The 14473-nt window shown below is 44.7% G+C and overlaps 1 protein-coding gene across 1 annotated transcript in view; it reads left to right on the forward strand.

Moving 5' to 3' along the window:
• Positions 1-14473, forward strand: part of MYO16 (myosin XVI) — a 609750-nt gene that overhangs the window by 504638 nt on the left and 90639 nt on the right. Inside the window, 1 exon segment of the mRNA XM_043582911.1 lies at positions 1677-1779. Coding sequence (XP_043438846.1) covers positions 1677-1779 — 103 coding nt within the window.

A 14473-nucleotide genomic window follows, 5' to 3' on the forward strand; every position in this document is an offset into this window, starting at 1 on the left:
GCCTCACACTTGACTGCCAATCCCGGCCCTCCCCACACATACCTCATTTTACCCGTTTTCTCTGTTCTGTTCTACCCTGGAGGTACCTTATCTCTTCTGCAGCAACCACACTATGACCAGTAAAAGAAAAACAAAACAAAACAAAAATGGTCGACTTCTTCCACAGACCATTTCAGTGCACTCAGTGGGATCAAAATGATGTGCGAGATTTTTCATATCCTTGCCTCTGGCACTACGATTTTTACGTTCCGTCTCTGTTACCCGCTATTTTTGCACCCTCCTGCACCGTGAGTTTGATGCACGAGCAAAAATCTGTATTACGAGAAGGAAGGGTTGTTGCTGATGTTGATGTATTTATTTTGTCTGACGCATGGCTACCACCCAGGGCAACCAGTATAACTCCGTTTTCAGTGACAGTGCTAAGGATGTAAGAAAGGAAATAAATGTCTGCTACCAAAAAATCCAAACTAGGTATGGTTTCTCAGTGTGCGCTCCACATGAGCGAGCCCCGCCGTGACTGCAGCATTGCCCCCGTGATGCGGGGAACCTCCCTGCTCTGCAGCACCTGCAGACGGAAAGACGTGTGGGCCCCTCTGGTGTGGTGTCGGGGGTGGGGGGTGTGGGGGGGGCACGCCTCTCAGAGCTTGCTCGAGGGAGCCTGGTGGATACAGACCCGGGGGCAAGGCACTTCCTTCCTCCGTTGTTCTAAGGAAACAAAGAACTCATTGTAGAAGTTGCCAGATTTGCTGCAACCAACTTTGATGGAAAGCTAAGATATTTTGCAGGAAATAACAGGGAACTTCCGTGATTTACCTCTTGGCGTTAAGTTCCCAGAGCAGCTCGACACGGGAATCGTAAACCCACGCAAGTGGATACAGTTACGCAAATCCTTGCCTATTTCTTCCTCCTCTTCCTCCCCCTCCTTCTTCCCTTAATACAGTTTTACTTACACATCAGGTTAGATACCCTGCATGCAACGGAAATTTCATATAGATTTTTTAAGTGGCTTATGTAATTTTGAAAGGCGTTTTAAAAAAATCCATAGAAAAGCATTATGTTGCCATGGATTTCGGCTAGGGAATGACAGCCGGTGGTTCAGAGGAAGCTGCAAATAAATAAATAAGTAACTAAGTAAATAAATAAATAAATATCCTTCTAGAAGATGGGAAGTGCTCGATATGTAGTAAGTGGGGAAAGAGCTTCTCTACCTCTCGCTGAGATAAAACTTCTGGAGGTTTTGATATTCCTTTCTTACGGATTCCAACTACATCTAGATTTCGCTTTCAAATGGGGATAAAGAATTCTGAGATTTCTTAAAAGGTATGTTTTTAAGAGCATTCTAACTATCTCAGTGAAAACCATTCATTTCCTCTCTCTCCAATTTTCTCTTGTTAAGTGGTTTTCATCCACCCTTGATCATAGTGTTGAGCACACATTAAAGGATTGAAATACATATTTGGCTCATTTTAAAACTCATTCTCCACGCAACAGATGAGGGTTATTTCACGGTTGTACAGTGTTACGTGCACGGCGGACGGAGATGTGGGGACTCGTAGGGTAAAGTAAGAACCGGGGAGAATTTAAGAAACAGTGTGACAAAGACAATCCTGTTGAACAGAAGCACTTGCTTGACGAACTCAGTCATGGCTCTCAGTGTTCCCGCTGCTTTTTCACAGGTACAAGCCATTGGCCGACACGCTCCCGGTTGAGAAGAAACAGCTGTCTGCTGAGGAGAAATGTCGCCTTGTTCTCCAACAGTGTAAATTGCAAGGCTGGCAGGTTAGTGACCAGCAAGCTACTAACGTCGCAGTTCAGGACTTTTAAATAAGTGAGCTGAGTCATTGTGGGAGCCACCGGTCTCAGTGGCATGAACTCTGGTGTGTTTGGCAAGAGGGGACACTAAGCGTCTTCCCTGGAAACACATCACTCTTTCTGATTTACTGGTGTCAGCAGCATGGCAACAAACAGGGGGGGAGCCAGCGGGCTCCTCTTGGGGGGGGGTGCGTGGCGTGGGGTTCCTGAAGCCTCCTTGTTTGCCTATGTCTCGGGGTGCAGCCTTGTCATTCAGGCTTCCTGAGGGATCAGAAAGAGAGCAGAAGTCAGAGAAGGCAGTTTGAGGACCTTGATTTCTCGGCTTCTGGTGGGTAGGTCATCCGCATTCTGGAGACCCACTTCCTGGCCCCTCTGGGGTCGTCCAGTGTCTGTTTACTGCTTCTCTTCGCTGCTTCTCAACTGCCACACACTGACAACGTCACTGTCCCTTCAACCTCACATACATAACTGGAAACGTTTAATTCTTTTCTGTGACCCTCTAAGTTGGCGAAGTCCCAGGGCACGGTGGGGACCCAGCCCCTCCTTCCAGAAGGGGGGAACATTAGGGAGACAGAATAGCCCGGGAGGGGCTCCCCAGAAGCAGTGGGGCACGCTTTTAGGTATTAAACATCAGAATGCGATCCGTGACAAGTGTTGAGAACAGGAGGTTTGAAACTTAAAAGAATTGAGAAGGTCATTGTGATGCAGGAGTAGGAAACAGAATAGAGCCCAAGACACCAGGAGTTCCTGGATGTTTCTAGCTATAAAACAACCAAAGGTTTGCATGGGCAGCAAAGATCATGGCAGCTAGCGGCTTTGGCAAAACCCAACAATTACCAAAAAGCAGGCACAAGTCTCGTTTTTTTAAATGTGTTTTGTTTTTTTTTTTTACATTTATTTATTTTTAAGAGACAGAGCGAGATAGAGTACAAGCAGGGGAGGGGCAGAGAGAGAAGGAGACACAGAATCCGAAACAGGCTCCAGACTCCAAGCAAGTGTTCAGCACAGAGCCCGACGTGGGGCTTGAACCCACGAACCGCGAGATCATGACCTGAGCTGAAGTCGGTCACCTAACTGAGCCCCCCAGGCGCCCGGACATAAATCTCATTTTTAAATAGTAGTGGGTCTGGGGGGCTCAGTTGCTTAAGATTCCAACTCTTGGTTTCAGCTCAGGACGTGATCTCATGGTTCGTGAATTCGAGCCCCGCACAGGGCTGTGCGCTGAGTGTGCGGAGCCTGCTTGGGATTCTCTCCCCCTCTCTCTGTCCCTCCCCTGCTCATGCTCACTCTCTCTCTCCTCAAAGTAAGTAAATGAACTTAAAAAAAAAAAAGTAGTGGAGCATTTCCAAGAGGCAACGTCAGATCATGGACCAGGCCAAAGAGGAGGACCTTCCTTCAGATGGTTCAGAATTGCTAGCTGTGTCTGGAAATGCCCACTTTCCGGGACACAGGAGGAGCCCTGCTGGGCTGACGGAGGCGCACGCGTCACCCGTGGCAAAGGACAAGGAGCCTAGAATTTGAGCATTCGTGAGTGATGACTTAACTGTACCACCCGGTCTCTTCCTTTATCATCGTTCTTTCCCTTTTCTTTGTCTTAAACTAATAATGGAGATGAACCTTAAATAGAGTCTGAAGGAGGCAGCACACACAGTCTGTATAGTCATGGACACACATCCGTGCCAGGAGACCGGATTAGAAAGGGAGCAAGGAGGAATCACTAACACAGGGGGTGTCTGCTCACCACTGTGGCACTGATCACAGGCACATTGACAGGAGATGTGGGTGCCCATACGGAATTGTCCGACAGACTCACAGGTAACGGAGGTCATTTCCGCTGAATCATTGCCGGCATCTTTAAGCTTAAGTACTTGGGTAGTAGCGGTTCAGGAATATGTCACTGAGATTTTCTGTATTTTCTTCCCTTCACAAACACTCGCAGATAAGTATAATGTGTTTTATTCGTGGTGAAAAGAAGCTGGGAGTCGTAGAGAACAGGTGAGGGAATCCAAAACAGTTATTTTACCAGCAGATGGTAACCACGGCGGGTGACGAGCGCCGGTCCTCTGATACGCATGCGGAGAGCCTGGGGTGACGTGTGGCGGTGCCCGGGAGGCAGGTGGCTCACCTGGTGGCTCACCTGCAGCCACTGTTCCTCCTGCACTCGTGCGTGCGCCGGGACACTTGACATTGCAGCAGGGAGGCTCTTAAATCGGAGCACGCGTTGGGACTTTGGAAGAAGCGCATCCGAAGCCAAAATGGGAACGGGTTCCCATCACATCACACCGGTCTATTTTCCTCACTCTTTAACTCCCCAAAGGAGGCTAAAAATACAGGACGAAAAAATAAATGAATTCATTTATTCGCTGCATGCTTGCTTGTGTGTTCCATATTGAATCGTCGGGAAAGACCGCTTTCTTCGGCTTCTCCAAGATGTAACTTTTCATATACTTTATACCAGAAGACCAATCTTTAACTCCCTAGCAATAAAGCACATTCATACTTCCCTTTCATGCTAGTCAGAGAGCAAAAGGGTTTTTAAACCATCGTTTATTCCTGACCTGGAAAGCCAGACTCCTCAGTTTCAGAAGCAAAGCATTGGTTTGAAATGTGTTGGTAGTTGCAGGAAGGGTTGGCCTGTCTCTCTTTCGGGTGGTTAATCAGGACAAATCGAATGAGGAGCTGTTGAAACAACAGTAAGTTCCTAATGGATGGCTGTTGTTTCCGTGGCATGGTTCCCAAATCGCTAAGAGTCACAGCGTATGTTTCTATTAAGAAGTCAGTGTTCATCATTTGGCTGTGAACGGTTACCAGGAATTAATCGCCGTTCTTTTCCATAGTTTTAAAAGCCACGCTAGCAGACAACAGAGATCAGAGCCATCTTTTGCTGCGTGAAACTGCATAGAATATTCGCCAGAAATTCAATTCTCTTAACTAAAAATACGATGATCCCCTTATTGTCGCTCTGATTTGTCTTGGAGACATTGTGAGATTGCTTCAGTCCTTTACATTAACCAGACTCTGTGCAGGAAAGTCTCAGAGGCATCAGTAGGGGGCTTCTAGCTCCATTTTCTCCCATTGAACATTGGCTCCCACCCCCGGAACCGCCTCCGTGGCGGTGGTGGACCCCAGCACCTCCTTCTGTTTCCGGTGCGGTGGACATCTTCCTTTCGGAGCCACTGGGTTTGTTCACCGATCCACGCATGTTTATTCCCTATGTAGTTGGGGGTCTGGGGTCAGTGCATGAGGCATGGGAATTTTTAATGTTTCACACACAATGATTCCTCCCATCCGCAGAATGTGCTACAACTATTCAGAGCTTTGACTCCATTTGATCTAAACCTAATAACAACTCCGAAGAACAACTGTACGCAAAAAAGGAAAGTCAGCAGGGCGAACGGTAATGGCCTCGTGTGGGACACGAGGAAATAGAGTCTTGAGGGTCAACATACTCATCAAGGCATTCGGTGCGGTTCGTGCTTAGTTTCAGTGGCAAGGCTGCTTTGCCGAGCCCAGCATCTAAGTCTTGCTATGCTGTGTTCTTTCCACTGCATTGAACTCGATCTATATCTTTCAGTGTAACCATCTGAAGCCCTTTTATTCAGATTAGAGAACTTGAAAGGCATAGATTATGCACCGTAGTGTGAGCTTTGATCAAAGGCACTTACAGATTCCTTTATTAGTCTGAGCAGATTGCTTCTTGCGGTTCGTGTCTTTTTTATGTTGATCATTCACCTGGTAGATGAAGGAGAACCACACAGAGTGCGTCCCGTCGCGGGCCGATTCTGATCCCAATCTTTCTTACGCAAACCATCAGCCAGTGACCCTCAAGACCCGGTGCTTTTGGACTCTCGTTCCTAACTGCATCTTGGACAGAAAAGGAGAGGAAGGAGAAAGGGGAGAGAAAGAAAAGAAGTGGAAGATGGAGAAGGACTGAATCAAGAGAGAGCTTTCAGGAAGGGTGTGACTCTAACCAGTCCTGGCTCTGAGCTGAGACCCGGCTGCTACGCTGGCCATTCCCTGGGCGGTCCCGGGGGGCAGATGCTTGTGGGTGATGGTCCTGAAATTGGGCGTCAGGGTAACACTGGTTTCCAGTTCACGACTGGAGCTGAGCAAAGGCAGTCTGGGAACGGTCATAAAAAGCCATTTTGGTAAATCTACCCAGTTTGCAGTTGGCTGGGCCATATTCTAACTTCCCAGCGTTCTGCACCTCTCCGTGACACTTGCTTTCTCTTCTCTGCTTTCCTCTTGCCCCTCAGGCCGCACACCTTCTATGGGGTTGCTGACTGCGTCTCCATCAGAAGGGATGCGCGTGTGCTGAGTCTGCCCCCGCGTCCCTGCCACACGGAGAAGGAGCGGGCACGGGGTAGACATCCACGCCTTTGCGCGTGGCCAGCGAATGAGTCTTTGTCCATAAGAAGTGGCCAAGCCACAGGATACATCTTATACAGATGCCACAGACGTGCAAGAGTTTTTACAATCCGGAATAATTCACAACCCAAACCTGACAATGGTCATATCTGGGGAATTGTTTTGAGACGATGGCCAAGTAGAATTTTAGCTTGGATCTATGATCAATATGTTCATAAAGTCCTTCTGTAATTAAAAAGTATTTTTCAAATGGGTTGCCACCTCATAAGTACAATTTATGTAGAATAGTGCATAGGGCCAAATTAATGATCTTAAGCATTTATGAAAACATGTAGTCCCATTGACCATGTTTTGCTCTAAAGCATTTTGGCCTTGAAACAAAAAGTGACCTATTGTGTATGTTACATCACTGGCCCTCACGCCAGCCTTCTTTCCCATGACTCCAAGCAGTAACCATGAGTTTTGACAAACTCATTCATGATCTTATTCTCTCAACATCGTCAACATCGCCGCTTTCACGTAAGGTGCTTTTATTTTGAACAAAAAGGAAGGATATAGCATCGGCCGCAAAGGAGTCCTCCTTGCTCGCGGTTTCTTGGCCCTGTTTCCAATTAAATGATATGTTTGAAAAACATGGTGGACCAGTCAGAGGTTGATCCTCATTTCATGGCAGAATTTAAGTCAGTTGTTTAAGGGGGAATATGGAGGGTTCTTGAGCTAATCTGAGCAGACTCACTCTGGCCCACTTCCAGTAGTGTTTTCTGTGTCTCACCAGATGTATTTTTCCTTATGAAACAGAGTCTTCAGATCACTTCATTTGTGGGGGGGAAAAATACAGATAGTTTGAATTAAGTCATAGTTTGGAAACAAGTTAAACGATGCCACTAGTTATTAACTTTCTGTTTGTTTTTCAAAATTATTCAGATATTTTCTCTATTCAAATATATACAGTTTTAGTCCCGTCCTACTTTAAGGTGCCTTTGAAAATAATCCCTCCGAAACTCTGCATGTTTAATCAACCACTTTCTGCCCCGATTTCCCCAAGCCATGCGACAGCGACTGGCAGGCACTCAGCCCCAATGCAGAACATGCTTGTTTTGCAATGTTATGTCATTTATGTAAAGTGAAAACTTTTGAAACTACTAATTCTAAGTGGAAAAATAAATGGTATAATCTGGTTTTCACACATTTTATATGAATCAACTGGTTATAGGACGATTTTTTTCTGTGTAGTTATTTGAATGCTATATTCATTTTAAAGCCATCTGGTGGGATGACGAAGGGAGAAACAAATCTGTCAGAGTCGGTCCACGCGGCGCCAGGGGTGCTGCTTCAGAACACAGAAGCTCAGAGCGCAGGGGAAGTCAGCGCCGGGGACTGGCTGGCCCCCATGTAGGGGAGCTTTCCCAGAGAAGTGTCATTGTCCTTTCAAGCGGATTTTGAAACTTTGGGGTGGGGGTAGCTTTGTGGACAGGCAAAAGAAAGAGTCCTGTGAGGTGAGGTTCCCTTGAAGCAGGTGCTCATGGTCACTGTGACTGGAAACTGTGGAAGGAGAAATTGAGACAGATTTTACATGGCCTCAGACATATTGAGGACGAGAAGTCAGACCCAGGAAGACTTCCGGTGACTTATTCAAGATCCTACAGACAGAAAGTGAGCCACAAAATGAGAGCGTCAGCTCCGTCCCAACGACCCAGATGAGATGATACTTGCTCGTTCTCCTGTGTGATGTGTGTACGTGTGTGTGCGCATGTACATGTCTGTGTATGTGTGTGTGTATGAGAGAGAGCGAGAGGGACTGAGATTCTGAAAGAAGTCACAAAAGGCTGTCACAAAGGGCAAACCCCAAATCTTAACGAAATGCACTTTTCCTATTTGTGTGTGCTCACTAACCAAAAAAAATTACAGTAATTATGTTCTTTATCGTCATCTTCTAATGTAATTTTCAAGGAATGGCCTAGATTTCGTGGTGTGTCTTTGTAAAATATATGATCTTTGAAGGAGCCACTCTTAACAGTGCTGAGAATTGCAAGATTAACATTTTACCATAACATTAAATAAAATCAGTTGGATGAAGGATTTATTATTTCATTAATCTAAAATAGTACGGTAGAGAAAAGATAATAAAAGTAAAAGCAAGAAACTGTTAAAGTTTTAAGCACCTTCCACTTTTTTTTTTACATCTTCTAAGACAAGACAATGGTATTGGAGCCCTTGGCTCTTATTAGCACAATAAATTAATGGTTTATAACCTTTGTTTTATTACTCAAGGAGCACTTCATAAATCAACTGTAAGTACAAGCCAGAAAATAGCCCATAAAATTATTCTTTCTCTCATATCCCTTCCCTTCCTCTAGAATTATTAATGTTGAAAATAATAAGCGTTAGGGATCCTAGTGTATCTCTTGGTACTGTGTGCATTATAAACTGGGAATTACTATATATATGCACATATATTTATTTCCCTTTTTCTCTTGTACTAAATACACACGCATCCATATATACAGACACATTTTTATTATGAAAGTAGTATTTATTTCTGATAAGAAACTTGAAAAATAGAGAAAATTAAAGAAGAAAGTACAGATCACCTGCAGTTGAACTACCTAGAGATAACTGCCCCAAATGTCTTCTGTGTCTTCACCGACGCAGTTTTTAAAAATAATATTACAGAATTGGATTCTCGGTCAGTGCCTCTCTCTCCTATTTCACTCTGAACTCCATTGAGGAAACATAGTATGTCTCTCTTTTTTCACGTATGTCCTCAGGCACCGTGTGCATGCGTGTTTGTGGTTCACCGTTACATCCCCTACAGGGTCTGGCACAGAGTCGACACGGAACCGGTGTTTGTCGACTGAATGAATGAACCTACTTACTGCGACATTCTCTCTTTGGAAATGAAGGCATCCACCGTCAAGCCTTACCGACATGTGTGATAGTTTCTCCTTGGAAGTAATCTCATATTGTTCTCTCAACTTCCTTACACAAAAGACTAAGTCCAAAATCGGGCACTTAATAATTGCCAAGTGAGAGCTAGTTGTGCCTGTTCCTGACCCAGCTTTCATCTCCTGGAGACCAACCGAATTTCCTCTAGCTCAGGCTTCCTGGTTGATCGAGTCAAGGAGCATTTATAGAGCACCACTGATGTCCCTGTAGTTGCACCAGGGTGATTATAAAGAAGGGGGTGTGATGTAAAGAAGGACTGTGATATCCCTCTTCTGCGGGCTTACTGGCTAAGGGGGAACAACACTAAACTACCGAATAAGCACAGGCTGGGATCCACTCTGGGGGGGGCAACTTGTGAGGACCCGGTATAGACAGCTAGGTGTCATGAAGGGCATCTGTAAGAAGAACACCCGGGGGCTGAGATCTGAAGGCTGAGGAGCAGGAGGTAGGGGCGGGGCGGGGACAGAGGGTGCCGGCTGAGAGCTGCTGGGGCAGGTGACAGAGCCCCAGGAACAAGGAGACGAGGGGAGAGAACCGTGCATTGGGGCAGTGTTTTCTCAGCCTCCTTTGTTTCATTATCGCCGCCCTAGGGAGGAAAATGAATGTGAGTGACTGACGACCTTATTGCTGGGAAGGGTAGAAAACCGTAGCGATTACACTGGTTGGTGGCCCTCCAAAGCTCAGTCTTCCTGGACGGTAATTGACAACTGCTTGACAGCTTCTAAAACGCGGCAGTTTCGACCGTGCCTAATCCAGTTCCATCTCGTGTGTGTCGATCTAATTTTCCCCAGCTCCAGGTTTATTTAGTCCTGCAGTAAGCCTTTATTAAGCACCTGCTACATGCCCGAAGCCTTGTAATAACAAAGGGTTTTTGTGCAGATCAGGAAGCAGTTTCACCGTCTTGAGGTCGGTGCTTCGCGGTGAGCGGTGGCCAAGCCCCTGGGACCTTGGTTGCATCAAAACACAGCATTCTGTTTTAAGTTCCCTTTGAAACCACCGATGAGCTTCAAAGAGGGTGGTAACATGACATGATTTATGCTTTAAACGTGAAAAAAATGTGTTGTTGGACGGCAAGCGCAGAGCCAGGAAGCCAGTTAACAAACGGGTGTCGTAGCCCGTGCACATGGAGCTGTGGTGGGCGAGACCAAGAGCGGAGAAGGGGCGGGAGAGGACTCACGGTGACCTTCCACAGATAGGCCCGTTAAATCACTTGAAGAGCGAGATCTCTTTTCAAACCGGCATCTCTAACAAGCGTGAATTTGCTGCACAAAATACGTGCGGAGCTCTGAACGATGGAAGCACGCGGCCCTCCAGGGGCTGAAAGAATACATGCAGGTGAATCTCAAAGAACCCATGAACACAACCACAGAACACGTTTTTGGGGCAATTAGGAAAGCTATGTATTTTTTATTATATCTAAAAGCACTCTTAAGGATGAGCAAGATAAGGGCCGGTGCCCGCGATGAAGGACCGGGAGGGTTCCTGTTTTTTGGAAGTAAAGCAAGCATCAGAAGATGCAAAGGGCAGTGCCTTGTTGGACACTGGTGGCGGAGGCCCCTGCCAGGGCGTCTGTGCCGCAGGCAGCATGACGGGCTGTGACTGTATTTGCTGCTCTTAATCGTTTATAACGTGTATGTTCCATGAGGCAGGTAATTCCTAGTGGTGTTCTTGAGGCCATCTTGTTACAAAGGAAGACTGGCGGCACTCTTGAAATGAATACATTAACTTATCCGATGCACTTTCCTCTCTGCTTTTGAAGCTGGTCTGCTTTGTTTGGGTTTGGCTTTGGTTTGCTTTTCACCATGTGTGACTTTGAGACGAAGAGGTTTATTTTTGTAAGTGCTCTTGACCACGTCGACATGCTTTCTATAATGAAATAATATACAGAATCGCATAGTAAGTTATTCACCAGGAAGCTCAAAATAGTAGTTTTTATTCATCACTGCTTGCTGTACAGGTCATACTGTTCTAGGTGAGAGTAATTAATTTTCTTAGCCTGTAATTATGTGTAATTCGAGCCAAACCACCTTCCTCAAATACCAGAAGATACAGTACTCTGTTAGATGTGTGTGGCTGTAATTATCTTCTCTGTGTTGAAGTTAAACTTCAAGAATAGTCTATTTATAACAAAGAGAACTTGTATTTTAGTATAAATGTATCCTCTGAGGATGTTTAAAAATACATTCAGAGCCAGGCTGAACATTAGAATATTTCCATTTGGTAGTTGTTCAAAGCTACCATGAAAAATGTAAAATACTGAAATATTAATAATAAAATATACACACATAAAATAATGCCCATCCTTATAAATATAATGAATCCAAGAAGCAAATCAGGGAAATGTGTGAATTTAGCCCGGAGAAGATGAATTTTAGTTAAATGGTTGTTTTATTGAACTTCTTGAAAGGATAGACTATATTCTATTTGTCCTTGTGGTCCTGGAGCCTGGCAAGGTGACTGGTATCGGGAAAGCCCCTGGCAAATGTTCGGATGGACAGATGGATGGGTGGGTGGATGGATGGATGGATGGATGGAAGGATAGGTGGATGAATGGATGGAAGGAAGGAAGGAAGGAAGGTAGGAAGGAAGGAAGGAAGGAAGGATAGATGGGTAGGTGGGTGGATGGATGGATGGATGGATGGGTGGGTGGAAGGATGGCTGGATGAATGGATGGATGGATGGAAGGAAGGAAGGATAGATGGGTAGGTGAGTGGAGGGATGGATGGGTGGATGGATGGATGGGTGGATGGATGGATAGATGGGTGGCTGGATGGATGAACAGAGGGATAGATAAGTGGGTGGGTGATTGGATGGAGGGACGGATGGATGTGTGGATGGGTGATGGAGTTAGGGATGGATGAATAAATGATTAAATAGATGGGGAGGACAGACACTTGGTAGGACGGATGAATAAATAAGAGAAAGAAAAATTGGGAAAGCTACAAGATACCATGTGCCTGAGAGTATGTGAAAATGACACAGAACCACGAATATGTGCAGGACTGGTCATGGTGTGCATGTGGAAGTGTTGGAGTTTGAAGCTGTTTCTGTTTGAAAGGGATTACGTGGTAAGCACAGAAAGTGCTTTGCATGGTAAAAGTAGGAAGAAGTGTGTTTTAGAGGAACACAATGACATCCTCAGATCAGCAGGAAGGAAAACCAGGCTGATGGGAGAGTGATGCAGACATCAAAACACATAAAGGGAAGAGTGTGGTGTTCATCATGCTGTCTAGAAACCCGTTTTAAGTCTGGGAACAGACCTACTTGGTAGGCACTTGGAGAGATACCAGGCATTTTTCTTTTTCGGAATGCTAATATCACAGTGAAAGATGACCACTGTTGATGCAACTATAACATTATATGTCTTGCCTTTAAATGGGACAAATATTTATTAGAATAATGCTAATGCTTTTAAAGTAAGGGAGATTAAAATTTTTAAGGATTAATTCTTTGTCAGTAATAATGAAAATAAAGCATGTTTGTAGCAAAAAAATAAGCATTCACATAAACTATTATTAAAACATAATTTATGGTAATTATTAATAAAGCTATTTCAAGAATTATAGACATAGATGTAGAGGGACAATGTCTACCATAATGCTGACAGCAGTAGTAACATTATTCAATACAAATTCCAAGCATAAGAATGCTATTGGCCCTTGATAGTGTCTACAGAAGTCTCCCGTTGGATTTCTGCTCTCACAGAGTGTGTGAAAAGTTAAAATAACTGTCAGTAACATCTGTTGTAGAAGAGTAAAAAGTGTGAGCTCTTCAGAGATGAACAAATATCATATTATGGAGGACTTTGAATGCCAAACCCAAAGATAGGCATTTTAGTTTCTAGGCAATATGGAGTCATTGAAGGCTTCTGGAAGATTAATAAATTGGAGACAGTCAGGAAGGTGGCCAGAAGGCAGGGAAATAATTAATTCTCTATTGATAAACACCTACTTTATTTATTTATTTAACTTTTTTAATGTTTCATTTTATTTTTGAGAGAGAGAGAGAGAGAGACAGAGGGTGAGCGGGGGAGGGGCAGAGCGAGGGAGACAGAGAATCCGAAGCAGGCTCCAGGCTCTGGGCTGTCAGCACAGAGCTCGACACGGGGCTCAAACTCACGAACTGCGAGATCATGACCTGAGACGAAGTGGGATGTTTAACCAACTGAGCCACCCGTGAGCCCCGACCTACTATTTATTTATAAACTACTACTGAATCTAGAATTATGAGATAAAATCTAGATTTCGGTTTGAGATAATCATCTATGAGAAATGTGGTGGCACCAGAAATGTGCAAGGTAGAGTCTTTGTGTCTTGCTCTTTGCATTAGATGCGTTTTTACAAAACGAATGCATTTAAATAGTTTAAATGGACTTAGGTTTTTTTAACATATTTTAAATGAACTATATTTTTAATATCTGAGTTCATGTTACAGTTAGTGTCCATTAAAATCACTCTTGAAATTCTACTTTCTTCATTTTCATATTCCATTTACTTTTATCTCTCACCTTAATAGATGTAACTCATGACCTTTATATTTTTCTGACATTATCCTAGCCCACCCATATCTCACAGTCACGTGGAATATTCAGACAGGTATACAAATAATGACAAAAACAGGAACTCGGTAGTATTACAGAGATAGATACAAGGTGCATTAGTGATGTGGATCGCTGTTAGAATGAGTTCATTGTTGTAAGGGACACACTAAACTTAGAGTTCACCAAGTCATCTGTGTTTTAAAGGATGAATAGGGGCTTATCCAGTAGACGCTTTAGAGAAACACGTTGAAGGAAAAAGAAATCACATACGTGAAACCAGAGCAGAAAAACACGTTCCCGTTTTGAAACAGCAAGCAACAGGATGTAGTTTGAGAGTAGACAAATCTGAATGCGTTGAGTAAAGCCATACTATGAGAAGTTTAATAAACATATCGAGAGTTTGAACGTTATCCTGAAAATCATGACCTACTCTTAAGTAATTCTAAGCATGAATGTAACATGAGCTTGATGTGTAGAAAGATCGCTCTGAAGATAGTTTTGCCGGTGGGTCTCCCAGTCAGTGAATGCGGGACATTCCTAAAAGGGCAAGGCCAGTAGGATGCAGGGTTGCCATGGAAACCGTGGGTGCCTGTCCCTCTACTACACTGGAGGGCAGCCTCTGCCACCAAGCTTGGCTCCTCTCTGCTTTCCCGCACCTCTGTGCTAGGAGGCAGCATTCAGTGACGAGGAGAAGGAGGACAAGGAGAAAAGGGGGAAGGCCATCCTCAGAGGTTCCCTTGACCTCTCTCCGTGCAGCCTCAAGGCCACCCACACTCCATGGAAGTGCCATTCCAGCAGCTGTCTGAG

The sequence above is a fragment of the Prionailurus bengalensis genome, chromosome A1 (genome assembly GCF_016509475.1).
Source record: "Prionailurus bengalensis isolate Pbe53 chromosome A1, Fcat_Pben_1.1_paternal_pri, whole genome shotgun sequence".
NCBI classification, from domain to species: domain Eukaryota; kingdom Metazoa; phylum Chordata; class Mammalia; order Carnivora; family Felidae; genus Prionailurus; species Prionailurus bengalensis.